The following is a 23,171-nucleotide window of genomic DNA, read 5'->3' as shown; positions in this document are numbered from 1 at the left end:
CATAATAAACTTGTTTGTTAGATTATACACAGTTACAGTGGTCTATAATAAATATTAACAGGTTTTGTTCAAGCTGTTTAGAATGACTGCAGTAGGCTAATTTTTTGAAATGTAAAAAAAAATAAATAAATAAAAAACATTGGAAAACAATAACTGTTGTACTTTTTTATACATTTTGTATAATTTCATAGTTTATGCATTATAGTTATAAAAACAAATAAATTTAGCCTTATCCTTTTCTGACAGTTTTAGGGATTTTTAAAAATCCTAAAAAACCTTATTTGTGCTGCAAATAATAATTTTAAACTAATTTGATACTGACCTCTGACATCCTGTGACATGATATTTATTTGAATTTACATAATCTCATGGATATAACAGTAAATCTGTTCAGCTCACAGATCAAGACTAAGCTGTAATGTAAGCAGAACTTTCACAAATGCTTGTAGGTCAATAAAATCATTACAAAACACTTACAAATCATTTAAGGGATTTGATAACACTGTAAAATAATGTCTAATTTGTTAACATTAGCAAATGCATTGATAACACTTTATAATAACTGCACTCATTAGTAAATAGTCAGTTCATGCTTTATAAAGCCGTGTCCCAATATTAATAGTCAGTAGTAAGCAGTTTATAAATACAGCTATAAATAGCTTGTTCTTGGTTTATAAGCACATTTATTAAAAAGGAGAGTAAAGGGTCAGTTATCTTCCTATGAAAAATAAAAAAATAAAAATAAACAAACAACAACACAGATTGATACAGAACTCAAAAGTTTTATTGTGGATTTATGATAAAATCAGCCTGTAAATGAATTCATACTCCTCCAAGAAGACACAAGTAGTTCACACCAAACCTTTTTAACATGAAGCCAATATACTGAAGATGTTAAATTGCGAATGGGTTTAGGATACCTTAAATGGTGTGGCCATAGCGATTTATTAAAATAACATAAAACAATACAATAGTTATTTTACTATATCTTTAAAATTTTTCATTCCAACTCTTCATAATATTTTGTATACGTAGAAGTCATCTTTTGAAGGAAGCACAGTAAGTTTCATAGCTTTATCATTTTTAAGAGCCAGCATAAAATTAAAACTATCATAACATATAAATCAAGCTTGCAATTCTTAGTACCAATAATGGCCAACAGATGGAGCTATAGGATTACTTTTAAATAATTATTGTAGAAACAAGTATGATTTAAATCATTTATAGAAATCTTTCAAAGAAAAATAATATGAATTTTATGTATTTTACTGATAGAATGACCCTCACTTAATTAGAATAACAAGCTGAAGTATTGTGAACTGTATATTAAGAATAATTCTTTATAGGCTTTATGAACAGATACGTTTTGAGTGACTCTTGAAGGTTCAGCACCACATCCTCTTTTACCACTGTTTAAAGAATTTATCTTACAGAACAGGTGCGAATGAATTTTGGATAGCTTGAATGGCTTTGTCATGGTGATTTTTTGAAAAAAAACAGTAAAAAAGTAACCAGTAAATGTCTTTTATTTTTTTTTAAAGTGCAGCTTCTAAACACTTCAAAAAAAATGTACACATAGAAGACAAGTCATTCTGAGGAAATATGCATAGTTTCATGACTATACAACACTATATGGATGATAGAAAATTAAAAAACTATCATACATCTGATGTCACTCAGTCCCACTATCACTGTGGGTAATATGTGTGTGTGTGTGTGTGTGTTAAGTTGTATTAGGTGTTAAACTATCAGGGTGCATTTAGTCTCCAGCGCCAACATTTTACAGAACTGCCACTTTCCTGGATTCTCCAGAATTACTCGGTGTCAGGCTCTGAGAGACTTAAGATTCCAAAAAATGATTTAATTAGAATACCATGAAGTATTGTGAAATACTATATATTAAGGCTTTATATATAGGCTTTATGAACAGATTAGAGTGACTCGTGAAGGACCAGCACAACCTCCTCTTGTCCCATGGTTTGAGGAATATATCTTCCAGAATCTGGGATTAAGATTTAGGAGCTCATTTTTATTCCACCTCCTTTCCTGAAAGTCTGTCTTGCAGAATTGACAAAAAATTAATCTTCACTTTAATTCCTAATTATTTTGCAATTCTTTTTGTCAGTTCTTCTTGACCTGCTTTTTTCTTCTTCTTTTCTGACCTCATGACCCAGTCAGCATTTTTTGTACAATGGTCAAGTCTTAACTTATCCATTTCTGTATTGCATTTGTGTTTGATATTTCTCATGGGTATTTCATAATTTTCGACCTTACAGTTTGAGTTAAAACTCTATTTTAGCGCATTTCATCTGTAAAAGAAAACATGCCTAATAATTCTGCACACATGAATATAAGGAGTTTTTCTCTTCCAGCTTTCCTGGACTATTGTATAGCACTCATAAATGATTAAATAAAAAATAATGGTAGTTATTAAGATTGATATGGTTTGGAATTGGTAAAATGTACTTGGAAAAAAATCACAATAAAACAATGTTTTAATTTTTAAGTTTGGAATATTAACTGACATGAATGAATGCTATATAAATATTGTTAATGTTAACATAATGTTTATAAATTAAATCTTATTGTACAGTGTTACTAAAGTTATATATATATATATATATATATATATATATATATATATATATATATATATATATATATATATATATATATATATTGTTCTGTGAATGTGATTTTAAAGTCTAGATGATTCGGATTAACCCTTTAACTGCCGTATCATTTAAAACCTCACTGCCAGAGGGATATTGTGAATGCATGTGCCCGCCGGGCACAGTTTACCTGATGCCACGGGGGGGGTTATGGCATTGGTGGCTTGAGCCCGCCATCGCTGCTTGCAGCTATATTTATTATTATTATTATTCTTCTCCAAAATGAATCGCATTTTTGAGGGCCTAAACATGCTCGAAAAGTCATGAAACTTTGCACACACCTCAGAACTGGCAAAAATTTACGTCTGATATGGGTTTCAGAAGTGGGTGTGGCAAAATGGCTCAACAGCGCCACCTATACATGTTCAACGGTGTGCGCCTCGAGCTACGTTTCATGTACAGTATTGTTCAAAATAATAGCAGTACAATGTGACTAACCAGAATAATCAAGGTTTTTCGTATATTTTTTTATTGCTACGTGGCAAACAAGTTACCAGTAGGTTCAGTAGATTCTCAGAAAACAAATGAGACCCAGCATTCATGATATGCACGCTCTTAAGGCTGTGCAATTGGGCAATTAGTTGAATTAGTTGAAAGGGGTGTGTTCAAAAAAATATCAGTGTGGCATTCAATCACTGAGGTCATCAATTTTGTGAAGAAACAGGTGTGAATCAGGTGGCCCCTATTTAAGGATGAAGCCAACACTTGTTGAACATGCATTTGAAAGCTGAGGAAAATGGGTCGTTCAAGACATTGTTCAGAAGAACAGCGTACTTTGATTAAAAAGTTGATTAGAGAGGGGAAAACCTATAAAGAGGTGCAAAAAATGATAGGCTGTTCAGCTAAAATGATCTCCAATGCCTTAAAATGGAGAGCAAAACCAGAGAGACGTGGAAGAAAACGGAAGACAACCATCAAAATGGATAGAAGAATAACCAGAATGGCAAAGTCTCAGCCAATGATCACCTCCAGGATGATCAAAGACAGTCTGGAGTTACCTGTAAGTACTGTGACAGTTAGAAGACGTCTGTGTGAAGCTAATCTATTTTCAAGAATCCCCCGCAAAGTCCCTCTGTTAAAAAAAAGGCATGTGCAGAAGAGGTTACAATTTGCCAAAGAACACATCAACTGGCCTAAAGAGAAATGGAGGAACATTTTGTGGACTGATGAGAGTAAAATTGTTCTTTTTGGGTCCAAGGGCCACAGGCAGTTTGTGAGACGACCCCCAAACTCTGAATTCAAGCCACAGTACACAGTGAAGACAGTGAAGCATGGAGGTGCAAGCATCATGATATGGGCATGTTTCTCCTAATATGGTGTTGGGCCTATTTATCGCATACCAGGGATCATGGATCAGTTTGCATATGTTAAAATACTTGAAGAGGTCATGTTGCCCTATGCTGAAGAGGACATGCCCTTGAAATGGTTGTTTCAACAAGACAATGACCCAAAACACACTAGTAAACGGGCAAAGTCTTGGTTCCAAACCAACAAAATTAATGTTATTAATCCAATTGAGAACTTGTGGGGTGATATCAAAAATGCTGTTTCTGAAGCAAAACCAAGAAATGTGAATGAATTGTGGAATGTTGTTAAAGAATCATGGAGTGGAATAACAGCTGAGAGGTGCCACAAGTTGGTTGACTCCATGCCACACAGATGTCAAGCAGTTTTAAAAAACTGTGGTCATACAACTAAATATTAGTTTAGTGATTCACAGGATTGCTAAATCCCAGAAAAAAAAAAATGTTTGTACAAAATAGTTTTGAGTTTGTACAGTCAAAGGTAGACACTGCTATTTTTTTGAACACACCCCTTTCAACTAATTGCCCAATTGCACAGCCTTAAGAGCGTGCATATCATGAATGCTGGGTCTTGTTTGTTTTCTGACAATCTACTGAACCTACTGGTAACTTGTTTGCCACGTAGCAATAAAAAATATACTAAAAACCTTGATTATTCTGGTTAGTCACATTGTACTGCTATTATTTTGAACAATACTGTACATGTATGAAAATCGGTATACACATGTAACTCTCCAATACCTACAAAAAAGTCTCTTGGAGCAAAATCCGAAACCCAACAGGAAGTCGGTTATTTCTAATATTATGAGCAAATTTTGTGTCATTTTTGTCATTTCCATGCGTTGTATTTTAACGAACTCCTCCTAGAGATTCATTCAGATAAACACCACATTTGGTATGACTAATCTAAAGGCCTTTGCGATGTTAAATTGCGAAGCTTTTGAGTTTTCGTTGAAGGGCCTGTGTGTAGCGGCCTGGCGAATTTCGATGATTCGCCATGAAACAGGAAGTTGCTATAACTCAGACATACAATGACCAATCTGCCCCAAACTTCACATGTTTGATGAGACTCCTGACCTGAACAGTTTGACATGACCATATTCAGTTATAGTCATAACGCCACCTGTTGGCAACAGGAAGTGTCATATTTTACGCTTTGACAAACTACTCATAGAAATAGTATGACATCAATGTCTTTTTTGTGGTCAGTCTAATCTAAAGGCCTGTGCGATGTTAAATTGTGAAGTTTTCGTTAAAAGGCGTGTCCATGGCGCCATGACAAAGTTCGATGTCTCGCCATGGGAATAAAACATGTTATAACTCAGGCATAAAATATCTGATCTTGCCCAAACTTCACATGTTTGAAAAGAGTACTGACCTGCACACATCTGGAGGCTAATATTCCATTGGGTGTGGCAAAATGGCTCGATAGCGCCACCTATACATTTTCAATGGAGTGCACCTCGAGCTACATGTAATGTACATGTACGAAAATCTGTAAACATATGTAACACACCAATAGCTACAAAAAAGTCTCTTGGTACGAAATCCGAATCCCAACAGGAAGTCGGTTATTTCTAATTTTCCCTGCAAAATTGGTGTTGTTTTTGTCATTTTCAGGGGTTGTATTTTAACGAACTCCTCCTAGAGATTTATTCAGATCAACACCAAACTTGATCAGTGTAATCTAAAGCCCTTTGCGATGTTAAATTGCGAAGGAATTGAGGTTTTGTTAAAGGGCGTGTCCATGGCGGCCTGACAAATTTCGATGATTCGCCATGAATAATGATGGTGCTATAACTCAGACATACAATGTCCAATCTGCCCCAAACTTCACATGTTTGATAAGACTCTTGACCTGAACAGATTTACATGCCAATATTCAGTTATAGTCATAGCGCCACCTATTGGGAACAGGAAGTGACATATTTTACACTGTGACAATCTACTCCTAGAAATTTTATGACATCAATGTCTTTTTTGTGGTCAGTCTAATCTAAAGACCTGTGTGATGTTTAGTTGTGAAGATCTTGAGTTTTTGTTAAAAGGCGTGTCCATGGCGCCATGACGAATTTAGATGTCTCGCCATGGGAATAAAATATGTTATAACTCAGGCATAAAATGTCCGATCTTGCCCAAACTTCACATGTGTGATAAGGGTCCTGGCTTGAACACATCTGAAGGCCAATATTCCATTATAACGATAGCGCCACCTGCTGGCAACAGGAAGATTGGCACACATATGGAATAAACTTTGATATATTGCACTTATATTTATGAGTTTAAATGCATATTTCTCAACGCTCACCTTTTTACTAAAGCCACACGATGGCGGTGAGCCCGGGTGCGAGGGCCCGTTCATCGCTGCTTGCAGCTTTAATTATTATTATACTTCTCCAAAATGAATCGCATTTTTGAGGGCCTAAACATACTCAAAAAGTCATGAAACTTTGCACACACCTCAGAACTGGTGAAAATTTACATCTGATATGGGTTTCAGAAGTGGGTGTGGCAAAATGGCTCGACAGCGCCACCTATAGACGTTCAACGGTGTGCGCCTCGAGCCATGTTTCACGTACATGCATGAAAATTGGCACACACATGTAACACACCAATACCTACAAAAAAGACTCTTGGACCAATATTCTAAACCCAACAGGAAGTCGGTTATTTTTAATTTTATGAGCAAATTTTGTGTCATTTTTGTCATTTCCATGCGTTGTATTTTAACAAACTCCTCCTAGAGATTTATTCAGATCATTACCAAATTTGCTATGCCTAATCTAAAGGCCTTTGCGATGTTAAATTGCAAAGATTTTGAGTTTTCGTTAATGGGCGTGGCTGTGGCGGCCTGGTGAATTTCGTTGATTCGCCATGAAAAATGAAGTTGCCATAACTCAGACATACAATGTCCAATGTGCCCAATACTTCACATGTTTAATAAGACTCCTTTTCTGAACATATTTACATGCCCATATTTAGTTATAGTCATAGCGCCACCTATAGGCAACAGGAAGTGACATATTTTACACTTTGACAGACTACTCCTAGAAATTTTTTGACATCAATGTCTTTTTTATAGTCAGTCTAATCTAAAGGCCTGTGCAATGTTAAATTGTGAAGATCTTGAGTTTTCGTTAAGGGGCGTGTCCATGGCGCCGTGACAAAGTTCAAAGTCTCGCCATGGGAATAAAAGTTGTTGTAACTCAGGCATAAAATGTCAGATCTTCCCCAACCTTCACATGTTTGATCAGAGTCCTTACCTGAACACATCTTAAGGACAATATTCCATCGGGTGTGGCAAAATGGCTCGATAGCGCCACCTATACATTTTCAATGGAGTGCGCCTCGAGCTACATGTCACGTACATGTACGAAAATCGGTACACATATGTAACACACCAATAGCTACAAAAAAGTATTTTGGTACGAAATCCGAATCCCATCAGGAAGTCGGTTATTTAGAATTTTCTCTGCAAAATTGGCGTTGTTTTTGCCATTTTCAGGGGTTGTACTTTAACAAACTACTCCTAGAGATATATGCAGATCAACACCAAACTTGGTCAGTTAAATCTAAAGGTATTTGCGATGTTAGATTGCAAAGATTTTGAGGTTTCGTTAAAGGGCGTGTCCATGGCGGCCTGACAAATTTCGATGTTTCGCCATGAAAAAGGAAGTTGCTGTTACTCAGACTTACAATGTCCAATCTGCCCAAAACTTCACATGTTAGATAAGACTTCTGCCCTTAACAGATCTACATGCCCATATTCAGTTATAGTCGTAGCGCCACCTGCTGGCAACAGGAAGTGACATGTTGTATGCTGTGACAAACTACTCCTAGAATTTTTTTGAGATTAATGTATTTTTTGTAGTCAGTCTAATCTAAAGGCCTGTGCAATGTTAACTTGTGGAGATCTTGAGTTTTTGTTAAAGGGCGTGTCCATGGCGTCATGACAAATTTTGATGTCTCGCCACAGCAAGAGAAGTTGTTGTAACTCAGGCATAATTTGTTCGATCTTCCCCAAACTTCACATGTTCGATAAGAGTCCTGCCCTGAACACATCTGAAGGCCAATAGTCCATTATAATGAGAGCACCACCTACTGGCAACAGAAAGATTGGCACAAATATGGAGTAAACTTTGATATATTCCACTTATATTTATGAGTTTAAATGCATGTTTCTCACCGTTCACCTATTTACTAAAGCCACTCGCTGCCGGTGAGCCCGGGTGCGAGGGCCCGTTCATCGCTGCTTGCAGCTTTAATTATTAGGGCCCGAGCACCGATGGTGTGTGGACCCTCTTGTTTCTGTGTCGTTTATTATTATTATTATTATTATTATTATTTTACTGAAACTTTCTTGAAAAGTCATGAAACTTGGCACACACGTCAGAAATGGCAAAATATTAGGTATGCAATGGTTTGCTAAGGTGGGTGTGGCAAAATGGCTCGACAGCGCCACCTATACATTTTCAACGAAGTGCATCTTGAGCTACGTTTCACGTACTTGTACGAAAATCGGTACACACATGTAACACACCAATATCTACAAAAAAGTCTATTGGTACGAAATCCAAATCCCAACAGGAAGTCAGTTATTATTTTTTTTCTCATCAAAAATTTTGTCGTTTTTGCCATTTTCGGGGGTTGTACTTTAACGAACTCCTCCTAGAGATTTATTCAGATCAACACCAAAGTTTGTCAGTGTAATCGAAAGGCCTTTGCGATGTTAAATTGCGAAGATCTAGAGTTTTCGTTTAAGGGCGTGCCCGTGGCGGCCTGGCGAATTTCGATGATTCGTCATGAAAAATGAAGTTGCTATAACTCAGACATAAAATGTCCAATCTGCAACAAACTTCACATGTTTGATAAGACTCCTGACCTGAACAGATCAACATTCCCAAATTTAGTTATAGTCATAGCGCCACCTGCTGGCAACAGGAAGTGAATGCTTTACGCTGCAATGAACTACTCCTAGAAAACTAATAAGATCAAAATTGTGTTATGGTCAGTTTAATCTAAAGGCCTTTACGATAGTGAATTGTGAATATCTTGAGTTTTCGATAAAGGGCGTGTCCTTGGCGACGTGACAAAATTTGATATCTCGCCATGGGAATAAAATTTGTAACTCAGGCATAAAATGTCCGATCTTCCCCAAACTTCATATGTGTGATAAAAATCCTGGCCTGAACACATCTGTAGGCCAATATTCCATCGGGTGTGGCAAAATGGCTCGATAGCGCCACCTATACACATTAAATGGAATGCACCTCGAGCTATGTTTCATGTACATGTACAAAAATTGGTACACACATGTAACACACCAATACCTACAAAAAAGTCTCTTGGTACGAAATCCGAATCCCAACAGGAAGTCGGTTATTTTGAATTTTCCCGGCAAAATTGGTGTTGTTTTTGCCATTTTCAGGGGTTGTACTTTAACGAACTCCTCCTAGAGATTTATTCAGATCAACACCAAACTTGGTCAGTGTAATCTTAAGCCCTTTGCAATGTTAAATTGCGAAGATCTTGAGGTTTCGTTAAAGAGCGTGTCCATGGCAGCCTGACAAATTTCGATGTTTCGCCATGAAAAAGGAAGTTGCTGTAACTCAGACATACAATGTCCAATCTGCCCCAAACTTCACTTGGTAGATAAGACTTCTGCCCTTAACAGATCTACATGCCCATATTCACTTATAGTCATAGCGCCACCTGCTGGCAACAGGAAGTGTCATGTTTTACGCTGCAAAGAACTACTTCAAGAAATTTAATGACATCAACATTTTATTTTAGTCACTCTAATCTAAAGGTCTTTGCAATTTTAAATTGTGGAGATCTTGAGATTTTGTTAAAGGGCGTGTCCATGGTGACGTGACAAAATTTGATGTATCATAATAGGAAGAGAAGTTGTTTTAACTCAGGCATAAAATGTTCGATATTCCCCAAACTTCACGTTCGATAAGACTCCTGGCCTGAACACATCTGAAGGCCAATATTCCATTATAATGGTAGCGCCACCTGTTGGCAACAGGAAAACTGGCACATATAAATTACTTTGACATATTCCACTTATATTAACAATTTGAAATGCATATTTCTCACCGTTCACCTGTTTACTAAAGCCACACGATGGCGGTGAGCCAGGGTGCGAGGGCCCGTTCATCGCTGCTTGCAGCTTTAATTAGGGCCCGAGCACCGAGGTGCGAGGACCTCTCTTGTATCTGCTTTGTTTATTATTATTAGGGCTCAAGCCTGGAGGGCGAGAGCCCTATTGTTTTCCTTAGGATTATTTATTATTATTATTATTATTATTATTATTATTTTTTTTTTTTTTTTTTTTTTTTCTAACGTTACGGGGGCTTTTGGGGCCCTTAACATGCTTAAAAAGTCTTGAAAATTGGCACACACATTGGAACCTGCGGCCATTAGGGCCGGGCAGAGACTGATACACGGCGTGGCACAGGGGCTCTACAGCGCCCCCTGGAATATGGAGGGCCATATATCATACATACTTGTACGTAGACGTACGAAACTCGGTACACATATAGAACTCATCAATACAAACAACTTTCGTATTGCATATCATAGGCTCCGCCCAACAGGAAGTTGGCTATTTAGGGTTTATTATTCATATTTGTCGTCAAAGTTGTGGGGGCTTTTGGAATCCTTAACATACTCAAAAACTCTTGAAAATTGGCACACACCTTTGGATCTGTGGCCTTTAGGAGCCTGCAGAGGTTGGGACCCGGGCGTGGCACAGGGGCTCTACGGCGCCCCCTGGAACACAGTCATAAATGTTGATGTATAGCTCACACATACTTGCACGTATTAATATGAAACTCAGTACACATATAGATCTCATCGTGCCGAACAACTTGCGTATTGCATGTCATAGGCTCCGCCCAACAGGAAGTCAGCTATTTAGAGTTATGTAAAAAGCGCATGCTCTGGAATTTGATATACTTGTCATAGGTTTTTTACTCGATTGCCACCAAACTCGGTCAACATGATCTCAAGACATTGGGGATGAAAAATTGCCAGGGGATTTTTGATATCTCGAACGGTTTGCTCGTAGCGAGGCGTTGAATTTATGGCGAGAATTGAGAAACAGGAAGTGTCTAATACCATCCACATACATTTCCTAATTTTAATCAAACTTCATCAGATTATTCATTGTATGATGTCGATCGCATATATGTGACTATTAGGAGTCAAAGTTATAGCGCCACCAACTGGCAGCAGGAAGTGTGTCATTTTCAAAATGCTTTGAATTCAGCATCTTATTTTTACTCGATTTGCTTCAAACTTCATCAGAATAATGTTAAAACACAGCCGATATAAATCTGCTGGGGGGATATTGATATCTAAAAATATTGTTGCCGTGGCAACATGTCAAACTTGAATAATTCTCAGGTGATTTTGAGGCATATAACATGCTTAGAATTTCATCAAACTCAGAACACATATCAGTATTAGTGACAGCTAGACACTGGCAAAAGTTCATACGAGGGCGTGGAAGAGGCACTCTATAGCGCCACCTTTTGTCAAAAGTGAGGGGGTTAGTTTTAGCTACAGACACCAAACTCAGTACAAAAAATTGTTCTTATCAAGACGGACAACTTTCTAATTCACAGTCATCAGCTACGACCAACAGGAAGTCGGCTATTTTGATTTGAATGTGGATTGTTTTTTACATTTAGCTGTGAATTAATGCATACTGCTCAGAGGAGAGTAACACTATACACACCAAACTTGGTCTACATGTTGAAAAAACATTGAGGAACTTAAATTGTGAATGGGTTTTGGATAGCTTGGATGGTTTTGTCGTGGTTATTTTTTAAAATGACAATAAAGATGGAATTATTAATTTTCCTGCATTTTTAAATTCCAAACACTTCAAAACCTTTTTTCATACAGAAAAAAAGTTATTCTGAGTAAATATGCATAGTTTCATGACTTTACAACACTGTATGGATAACAGAAAATTAAAAAACTGTCAGACATCTCATCTCACTCTGTCCCTCTGTTTGAGAGTGTGTGCTTAGACTTCCATTGTCTGAGAGAAATAGCGCCCCTACAGGTGCAGTTACCGGACTAAAAAAGGGAGGAGACTGTCTTTTGGTTTCGATTTTAAATCGGTTAAAATACAAATAAATACTTGGATTTAATTCACAATGACAAGCTAAACCAACATATATGATTATTATCAGGTCAGGGCTCATTAATAATTGATGTGTGGTCAGTGATACGTGAGAAACACGAGAGATGAATCACCGCTCTGAGCAGGAGCGTGTGGAATGATGAGCTCAGAAAAAACGAGTTCATTCTTGTTTTATAGCTATTAAAAATAAAGTATTGCAGCGATATCACACAATTCACCAATTAGAGCACACCAAGAGCTAAATTAAGATGTTTTTGAACTGTTTGTGTGAAAATGAAATATTTGCGGCTGCCTATCTGAAATCACTGCCTCCGATCAGCGCGCACAGTGTCACAAGTTCAAAACTAACGAATTTATTCTTGTTTAAGAGCTTTTTAAAATAAATTATTGCCATAAATGCACACAATACATCCATTATAACACAACACGAGCTAAATGCAGGTGTTTGTGACCCGTTTAAGTGTGCAAGACTATTTGAAAGCGCGACTGGCAGAATAGCATGTATCTCTCGAGCTGCAGGATTCTGCCTTTCGTCGTAAGAACGAACACATCACGGACAAGATTATTTCAAAATACATAATAGCTTGGCTAATATAAACGAAAACAGCCACGTGAACATAAACTGTTGAAAATTAAATCTGAAGTGGATCTACTGGATTTTAATATTAAGTGACCGCATATACCAGCTGCTTCTGTCTTCAATTTTAATCTATATAAAAAATTAAACTCATTCATCTTGGCTGCTTTTTTAATGTGTGTACGTATTTATTTATTATTTTGCTCTAACAAGACTTAATCTATATTTAATTAAATCAATTACATTTTATTTTACATTTGATTTGTCCATTTCTGCATCTAAACGCCTAAAAACCTAAAACATGCTCTAGTATACTATTGTTAGCAATTTCTTTATCGTCCAATTTATCTGGTGTACACGCTTTTATTTTCATAATAAACTTGTTTGTTAGATTAAACACAGTTATAGTGGTCTATAATAAATATTGACAGGTTTTATTCAAGCTGTTTAGAATGATTGCAGTAGGCTAATTTTTTTTTATGTAAATCCAAAAAAAAATAAAAAATAAAAAACATTGGAAAACAATAACTGTTGTACTTTTTTATACATTTTATATAATTTCATAGTTCATGCATTATAGTTATAAAAACAAATAAATTTAGCCACTCACATAGAAATCTTAGGCCTTATCCTTTTCTGACAGTTTTAGGGATTTTTAAAAATCCTAAAAAACCTTATTTGTGCTGCAAATAATAATTTCAAACTCATTTGATTCTGACATCCTGTGACATGATATTTAATTGAATTTACATAATCTCATGGATGTAACAGTAAAACTGTTCAGCTCACAGATCAAGACTAAGCTGTAATGCAAGCAGAATTTCACAAATGCTTGTAGGTCAATAAAATCATTACAAAACACAAATCATTTAAGGATTTGATAACATTGTAAAATAATGTCTAATTTGTTAACATTAGCAAATGCATTAATAACATTTATGAGTGCATAGTTTTTATGTTAAATATTCATAGTTTCATGACTATACAACACTATATGGATGATAGAAAATTAAAAAAACTATCATACATCTGATGTCACTCTGTCCCTCTGTTACTGTGGGTAATGTGTGTGTGTGTGTGTGTGTGTTTGTGTTAAGTGAATTAGGTGTGAAACTATCAGGGAGCATTTAGTCTCCAGCGCCAACATTTTACAGAACTGCCACTTTCCTGGAGTCTCCAGAATTACTCGGTGTCAGGCTCTGAGAGACTTAAGATTCCAAAAAATTATTGAATTAAAATACCATGAAGTATTGTGAAATACTATATATTAAGATTTTATATATAGGCTTTATGAACAGATTAGAGTGACTCGTGAAGGACCAGCACCACCTCCTCTTGTCCGATAGTTTGAGGAATATATCTTCCAGAATCTGGGATTAAGATTTAGGAGCTCATTTTTATTCCACCTCCTTTCCTGAAAGTCTGTCTTGCAGAATTGACTAAAAATTAATCTTCACATTAAATTCCTAATTATTTTGCAATTCTTTTTGTCAATTCTTCTTGACCTGTTTTTTTCTTCTTCTTTTCTGACCTCATGACCCAGTCAGCATTTTTTGTACATTGGTCAAGTCTTAACTTATCCATTTCTCTATTGCATTTGTGTTTGATATTTCTCATGGGTATTTCATAATTTTCGACTTTACAGTTTGAGTTAAAACTCTTTTTTTTAGCGCATTTCATCTGTAAAAGAAAACATGCCTAATAATTCTGCACACATGAATATAAGGAGTTTTTCTCTTCCAGCTTTCCTGGACTATTGTATAGCACTCATAAATGATTAAATAAAAAATAATGGTAGTTATTAAGATTGATATGGTTTGGAATTGGTAAAATGTGCTTGGAATAAAATCACAATAAAACAATGTTTTAATGTTTAAGTTTGGAATATTAACTGACTGAATGAATGCTATATAAATATTGTTCATGTTAACATAATGTTTATAAATGAAATCTTATTGTAAAGTGTTACTAAATATATATATATATATATATATATATATATATATATATATATATATATACACTGAAAAAAAGTTTTCAAGCAGTACCTCATCTAATTAATAATTTGTCTTTCAATTTAGTTTACAATTATTTGTTTCATTTTTCAAATAATATTTTTTTCGTTCAAAACATTGTTGAATATAAATATTTTTCATTAAGTGCTCAACGGAAAAATATTTGTTTGGATGAATGTACAATTTCGAGCATGCCTGCGCATGCGTATTAAACAAAAAAAGCGACGACCAGCCACCTGATCTTCAAGTCAACGGTGGATCGCCACGACGCCTTTGAAGGTTAGTAAAATACTTCCGAATTAAGTTAATAATGAATGTTAATGATTAATGTTTTAACGTTGTCTGTTAATGTAGACGTTTTGTACTTTAGTGCCTAACATTAGATCGAGATTAAAATGTTTTACGACGCAACGCTGCTGTGAGACCACATGTAAGTTTTGCAAGCGGCGGAAAATTTTCAGTTCCCGCTCCCGTTTTAAGCGAGGCGAAACAGAGTAAAATGTAATATAACATTCCGTAATCATTTATTTCAGTGTTGTTTGCAAATAGCTGATATCATTATTGAACTAACGTCATTTTTGGAATTAATGCATAAGGTCAGAAATCGGATGTAAAATTTTCATTTCGATTCCTCTCATGGATTCATTTTTTTTGTCTGTTTTAATAATTTGATTATAATTTAATATAACGCTGTTTTTTGTAAAACAGAAGCGATTGATTGGTTGTTCTTGAACGATTCGTTTAATTAAATTCGTTTTGAAAGAGTCTTTAATGTGATTCGGGAAGAACGAGTCGTCTCCAAAAGTGATTTTTTTTCAGCGTCCTGATGGTTCTGGTATTCACCTTTATGGAGTTTCTGGTTTTTGGAGTGGGTCGTTCATCACGTGACAGGCCCGTAAGCTAAACGTTAGGCATAGATATGAACGTTTGGTCATCTCTCGAGTCTTCGATTCGAGTCGTTTGCGTCGTTCGTTGTTTTGTCACGTTCCCGCTTCCCGCTTCCCGGTTCAGTATCTTACAAAAAATAACTTGCAAACTGTTCTGTGTATTGTAAATAATGGCCATATACTTAAACTAATTATTCACGTAGTAAAATGATATAAACGCAAAAAACTTTTAAAACGTTTTGGGTCTGCCATCCCGTCTATCACAGTGGTTTGGTCCACTGCCTACCTCACCGATACAAACCAGTGCTCCGTGCCATTAAATTAGCCATGTCAAAAAATATTTCTATGAATGATTATAACGTTACCTAGCTTAACTTGTTTATTATTGTAGCTTGTTGGATAAGTGACCCATTACAACTAAATATTAGTCATGTGTGATCTGATATTAGGCTAATTGAACTGAATATCGATTAATTATCTAAATAAGGGAGGTCCTCTGTCTAAATACTATGGGGAGGGTGCAAAATAATTTATTAATTACAATATAACCTATGAATCTCATTTTTAAACATGTTATGCACACATGCTGTGTACACATCTCTTACAAGTACAATATTGGCTGTATTTGTTTCCCATTCAAAAATTGCTCTTAAGAAATGTAGTTATGGTAGTGGGTAGTATGAACAGGTGTGATGGCTCCCTTTGATCTGAGCATCTTAAGTTAAGATGGATTAAAATATGTGACTGTTCAAATATGAGAATCTTTTTTTCTCTATCTCACCCTTTCACTCACTCTCACTTATATGCAGGATATCTGAGTTCCAAGGTGGAAACATCTGATCAACCATAACCTTATCATAGCTGCTGTTACGGTGGGAGAAACCTTCTAAAACTATTTCTGCAGACTCCAAATTTTGGCAGTTTTGGGGTAAGTTTTGTTTTTGTTTATTTTGGTAGGGGCAGAGGGTTCTTGGTAAACACATGGATGTGGAGATGCAAGCATTGTGGACATTGTTGTACCAGAAGATCTGAACTGCTAAAACATTATAGACTCAGTCATCACCATTATGGAAGGCACCACTTTCTCTGCCTGTATGAAAGCTGCCCATTTTCAAGCAAAACATGGAATGCTCTGCTGAAGCATCTATCTACACACCACCCTTCTTCACATTCCTCAAGAGAAGACATCTCACATTTTAAGTGCCACGTTTGTGACTACAGTCAACTTGCTTCTGAAACGGACTTTTTTCACCATATTGGCCAACATTTAAAAAATAATGAATCAGTTACTTGTATGTATGTTGGCTGTTCATATCAAACCAATGTATATGGAAGTTTCCACACTCACAAATGGAGAAAACACAAAGTGTGTACAACAAGAGATTTAAAACCTGGAATTGTTCATAGATCACACTTTAATCCATCTGCTTTAGATTCAGTTGACTCTGACATTGATTTAAATGAGGATCTACTAGTTGAAGAACCAACTTTGGAAGAACCTAGACATTATACAGAAGAAGTTGAGCTAAAGTTAGCCTCAGTTCTACTGAAATTGGAACATAGTTACCTGGTGTCAAGTGCAGCTGTAAATGTACTCCTTGAGGAACTGCAGTATGTCATTGGGACTGTGTCTATTCCAGACACTCAGAAGACAATTACTGAATTTTTAGTGGATCATAATTGTCAGGTTGTTTGGTCATTAGTCCAAGAGTTAGCCAAAGAACTTTGTACCGCACATCCTATTCAACTTGCTATTGGAAAAGACGGCCCTCTATCTACTGCATATAGGCGCAACAAATATTATAGACGTAATTTCTTTGTAGTGGAACCTGTGGAATATGTATTGGATAAAAAGAACAGAAGATCATTTCAGTATATTCCCTTATTAAAATTATTGCAGCAGGTTTTAAATTGTGAGACTATCCTCAGCAATGCAGTTAATTTAAAGGAGAAACTTCAATCGGTGTCAAGTGAGAAGCAGGTTTACAGATGTCTCTGGGATGGTGAAATTTTTAAAGAACACAGCCTTTTCTCAAACGAGTGTGCAATTTCAATAATTCTGTACATAGATGATTTTGAGGTTTGCAATCCTCTTGGCACCTCACGCAAAAAACATAAAATCTGTGCCCTATACTGGATTTTAGGCAATCTGCCGCCTGGTTTGCACTCTGCATTGTCATCAATCTACTTGGCTGCATTGATCAAAAGTGAGGATGTAAATGAGTATGGATATAGCGCTGCTCTAGAACCTTTAATTAAGGACTTGGTTATTTTAGAGCAACATGGTATATTTGTGAGCAAGTTAGGAAAATGTGTAAAGGGGACAGTGCAATGTGTTGTTGCGGACAACCTGGGTGCGCATGGTTGTGCTGATTTTGTGGAGAGTTTTTCGAGTGCTTATGTTTGTAGGTTTTGTACGGCCTCGAAACCAGAAATTCAGACAAGGGACGTGGGCAGTGGAACATTTTCTTTAAGGCCAGAGGAAAGTCACGCAAGACATCTTAAAACACTTGAGGAGGAATCGTTGGCCAGTTGTTTTGGTGTTAAGAAGACTTGTGTTTTGTCAGAAAAACTTGCTCATTTTAATGTCACTACTGGCTTTCCACCGGACATTTATTTTGAAGGAATTGTTCCTTTCGAAATAGCTCTTTGTCTTTCTGTCTTCACCGCAAAGAAATACTTCACTTTGGAATTTTTGAATGACTCCATAAATACATTCCCCTTCAAGTGGAAAGATAAAGCAAATTCTCCCCATCCTGTGCCACCTACATATGCAAAAAGAAAAACAGTTGGTGGCAATTCTCATGAGAATTGGAGTTTGATCAGGTTTTTGCCACTTCTCTTGGGACATAAAGTACCTGCTGACGAACCTGCTTGGAATCTCCTCACAGACTTAAAGGACATTGTTGACCTTGTTGTCACACCTGTGCATACTGATGAAACAATAGCTTACTTAAATTTCAAAATCTCTGAGCATAGAGTACGGTTCAAAGAGGTTTTTCCAGACTCAAACTTGCTTCCAAAGCATCACTTTTTGGAACACTATCCACAGCTAATTTATCAGTTTGGACCTCTTGTTTTGCTCTGGACTTTAAGATTTGAAGGGAAACATAGCTTTTTTAAGAGAGTTGTACGACACACTAGCTGCTTTAAAAACGTGTTGTTTTCCTTGGCAGAGAGACACCAGTTATCTCTGGCACACCAGCTCTACTCATTCAACTTTCCTAAACCTCTCTTGGAAGTTAAGCATTGCTCAACTGTTAGCACTGATGTCCTGAAAGATGAAATTGCACAGGCTGTTAAACAGAAACACTCAAATGTGAAGGAAGTTTCTTTGACTGAAAATGTAATCTATAATGGATTTAACTACAGACTTGGAATGATCCTTTCATATGGCTCAATTGAAGGAATTCCTGCCTTCACTGAAATCATCCAGATGGTGGTCCTCAAAAACGAGTTGGCCTTTGTTGTTCGCAAACTAAGTTCTTGGTACATAGAACACTTCAGAGCTTTTCAACTTGAAACCTCACCTTCAAAGGAGATTGAAGTTCTGGAGCCATCTCAACTGACCGATCCTTATCCCCTGGTAGACTACACAGTTGGGGCTATGCGGCTTATTACACTCAAACGATATATTCACATTTAAGGTTTGTATTTGTGTTTTGATTGGTACATTTTTGTTGTTGTTGTTTTTTTTTTCTTTTCAATCTATAAACCTGCATATATATCATCCAAAATACAGCCACATCAGTTATATAGAAATATTTTTACTAGGGGTGTAACGATACGCGTATTCGTATTGAACCGTTCGGTACGACGCTTTCGGTTTGGTACGCGGTACGCATTATGTATACCGAACGGTTCGTTGGAGTAATTAATTATATTTGAAAAAAAAAAAAAAGAGAGAGAAAGAAATATAATGATATGCGTTCAACAAGGTAGCCCAATAACCCAAACAACGTAACAGGCAACGCCCCTGACACTCCCGAAGAAGAAAAAAACACCATCTTATATGTTTATGTTAGGCTACTCAGCAGGCGCTCGCTCACTCAGTACACGCTGAAGGCTCGTTGCAAAATAGCCAATGCGTTTAACAGACTAGAAATGAGAAGATCCTCCAATAACCAACAGGTCTGGTGTTTGGGTGCACTTTGGATTCCCTTTAAGCTATAATGGTGATGGCAAGAGAGTGGTGGATAAAAAAACAACGGTATGTCGCATCTGCAACATGACAGGGTACACCAGCGGGATTACAAAAAAAAAAAAAAAAAAAACCAGCGGGAATATCTGGGATATATGCGTCAGTACTATCTGGGAAAAGACGAAAAAAAGGAGAAACATGCACGCAGCAAACTATCCCTGCAGCATTTAGACACTATTGCTTACAGGGAATCCAACCCAAACACCAGACCTGTTGGTTATTTTAGGATCTTAAACACATGGAAAACGCTAAGCGCGTCTTTCTCCTGAGGCGTCTGTCTTTGCTAAGCAACAATGACGTGCTCTCTCCATGAGACGCGGAAATTTCAGCGAAGGATAAATGGATTTGCAGCTCTAAAAATCGCTTGCAGTAGCTCTGCTACTGAATTTATTTCAAAATTGCAATCCATATACAACTATGATCAGCTGTTCCTTCATCTTGGCTGAGCTCTCAACGTTGTTACGGGAAAGGATGAAGCTGATTGGTTGGTTCTTGTCACATGACCCGCGGTGCGCTTGCGGCATTCTGAAAAGTTGAGATGTTTTTACATTTTGCTGTATCTAAAACGTATCGAACCGAACCGAACCGAACCGTGACATCAGTGTATCGTATCGAACCGAACCGTGAATTTTGTGAACCGTTACACCCCTAATTTTTACTATTTAAAGTAAATCCTTTCTATTTCTTATAGTCGATTTGATTATTAATGCTGCCTTTCTCTTTTTTACCTTCTAATTTGAGGATCTCAAAGCATGGCAGGCATCACACGGCTCCTGGTTATTTTAGGAGAGGACAACCAGATCAAATTGAACCTTTCAAGTAACAACTTATCTGTTGATGAAGTCATCCAGGAAATAAAGTGTGTCTGCGGTCTTACGAATGAAATACGACTTCAGTACAATGATGCTGATTTTGGCACTTGGGTTAACTTAACTTCAACCTCACAACTCAAGGATCTAGGCACTTTGAAAGTTATTCCAGTAGAACCCACTGTTACTTTATTTTTGGAGCCAGTTGGCACGTCTGTGAATAAGGCCAGTTTTCTCAGTCAAGATGATTCAAGCATCTCTGCAAGCTCGGATGACACACTACCCATAAGCAGTGCTTCCTCTGACACCTATAGAAAGGAGCAGTGGCCCAAGGTGTTTGTCATCCCAACTTTCTCTCATTCAACAGAATCCCAACTTAGGGATGGAAATGCTGAGTATCAGAGAAGCCAGGCTAGACTCACTCCCAGTTCCAAAATACTTTCAAACATTCTGGAAACGCTCGCCGACAAAGTCTATTCTTACAGATCCTATCCTAGCGATGCAGACTTGAGTGAGGTGGCAGAGGCACTCACACAGACACACCCCTGTCTGAAAGAACCTGGGTCCTTTAACCACAGTTATGGATGGAAACAAAGACTTAAGACAAAGATGTATAACTATCGCACATACCTGAAATCGCACAGTTCATCATCTGATGAGCTGTCTGTCAATACAGTGAAAAGAAAGTCCTCGATGGATTCTCACCCTGCAAAGAACATAAAGAAACCCAGGCGAGCTGAGTCTAACCATTACCCATCTCTACCTCTCAACAAGACCCCGGAGTTGATGGAGCAAGAGAGAATTGCCCTATTGTCTGAGGTAAAGAAAAGGAACAATGTCAAAACAATTAGAGAGAAGATGGCACAGACGTTCGCATTTAGGAGGCAAGAAATTGTCGACAAGAAAACACCTTTGCTCAGTATCATTGAAAGATGGCCGGCACTCATTGACGTTCAAGAGGTACACTAGCATTATTCATTATACTAGCATTATGAATTTAAAATTTGTTTATTTATTTTTTTTTATTTTTTATTTATGTACATTTGTTTGATTATATATACACTATGTATATTCCCAAGGTGAACGCAGAGTTCTTGAGAGTAACCACAATACCACTTGAAGCAAGATTCATGCAGAACCTTGATGAGAAATGCACTGAAATGATAAAGGTTATCAGAAAGAAGGGAGGAGCCATTCGGGAGAAGACAAGGCTGCTGCCAGTTGTAGAAAAGGTATAGATGTTTTTTTTTTACTTTTCTTGCTCACCCACATGTCCTCTCAGGTCCTCAATAATAAGATACATTTTTCAAGATTCTATGAATAAGAAATGGCATTTATTGCATAATAAGAATAAAAATATTTTCTTAATTAAAATAAATTATTTTATTTACATTACATTATTTTTAATTTCACATTTTTAAAATGACTTTACAGTGACTTTGCTGACTACAGGGGGTTAATTTTTACTCTCTTGATGCAGGATACTGACACGGCTACAAAGAGAGAGATTGCACTTAAATGTCTCATCCTTAACATGGGAGAAGCAGTGGAGGACCTCATCAAAGATTTCCTGGTAAGGCAACCTTAAAGTCAGTTCAATCTTTTGTTGTAGTGTGCATCAATGTAAACATAGCAGATGTGTGGACGTAACAAAAGCTGCCATGCCCTCTGTTGGAATTTTAGGAGGTTAATCTGGGGGAAAATACAAACTGCTTTGATTTCTGATTCTTTCTTTTTTTTTCCTCCTTTTTAAATTCTTTACCAGGTGTCAGAGAAGGAAGAGGCTGAAGCAATTCTTCAACAGGAAACCATGGCAATATTTGTCTTTAAAGATGCCCAAGCTGTACCCAAAGACATTGGCATCGTACTGGAGGGACAAAAGGTTCTGAGCGAGTTGCCATCCATTGCAAATGCTGTTGCTATTCTCCTTTATACCCTCAATTTGGAATATCCAAAGACACTGAAACTGACATTTGAGTACATACAGAAAGTCATCATGGAGCTGGACCCAAAAGGCATGACCAATAAAGTCAAGCGGCTCTACGACCAACTCTACAATAGAGCTTAATTCAGGGTTCCCACACATCCCTGCAAATGTTTACCCTGCAATTCATTTTGTGTTTGAGTAGCTGGCTATGGTTCGGCAGTTGGTTCAGTATTTTTAGTAGTATAATCTGTCAAGCGTTGGCAATCAGCTGTTCTAAATGCTGCCAATTTATTTAAGTTTACATTGTATTATGACGGTGTACGCAACAACTCCATACATGCGTTCTGTTTCAAACTTTTTTTTTTTTTTTTTTTTTGGCCGGTGGATATTATTTGTTGCATCATAAAAAAAAAAGATTTCTGATGGGAAAAAAAAAAAAATCCTAATTCAATGCTTGTCGAATTCCACAGATTTAAGAAAATGTCAATGTTTGCCAGCTACTAAATGTTAAAAAATGTTTAAAAAAATCTGAAAATGTCAAACTCAGAAGAATGTAAAAAATCTGACACTTTAGTAGCAAGTTACGGATATGTAAAATGTTAATAAAATGATGTATTG

At 36.8% G+C, this 23,171-nt stretch overlaps 1 protein-coding gene across 3 annotated transcripts; it reads left to right on the top strand.

The window, feature by feature from the left end:
• Positions 1–14,773: 14,773 nt before the first annotated feature.
• LOC113091894 (uncharacterized) lies at positions 14,774–22,803 on the top strand. 3 transcript variants are annotated; one of them, XM_026257566.1, is made up of 6 exons: positions 14,774–15,008; positions 16,426–16,544; positions 20,559–21,586; positions 21,706–21,858; positions 22,107–22,199; positions 22,392–22,803. In XM_026257566.1, the coding sequence occupies exons 3-6, from the start codon at positions 20,570–20,572 to the stop codon at positions 22,692–22,694; spliced, it is 1,566 nt and encodes a 521-aa protein (XP_026113351.1). In that variant the 5' UTR covers positions 14,774–15,008; positions 16,426–16,544; positions 20,559–20,569; the 3' UTR covers positions 22,695–22,803. The 3 variants fall into 3 exon arrangements, with proteins under 3 accessions (XP_026113351.1, XP_026113353.1, XP_026113354.1); XM_026257568.1 differs by lacking the exons at positions 14,774–15,008; positions 16,426–16,544 and adding an exon at positions 18,947–19,263; XM_026257569.1 differs by lacking the exons at positions 14,774–15,008; positions 16,426–16,544 and having other exon boundaries at positions 20,501–21,586.
• The last annotated feature ends 368 nt before the right edge of the window (positions 22,804–23,171 follow it).

Source organism: Carassius auratus, unplaced genomic scaffold, assembly GCF_003368295.1.
Source record: "Carassius auratus strain Wakin unplaced genomic scaffold, ASM336829v1 scaf_tig00214346, whole genome shotgun sequence".
NCBI classification, from domain to species: domain Eukaryota; kingdom Metazoa; phylum Chordata; class Actinopteri; order Cypriniformes; family Cyprinidae; genus Carassius; species Carassius auratus.
The sequence above is the reverse complement of the archived record's forward strand: the minus strand, read 5'-3'. Positions and strand labels throughout refer to the sequence as shown.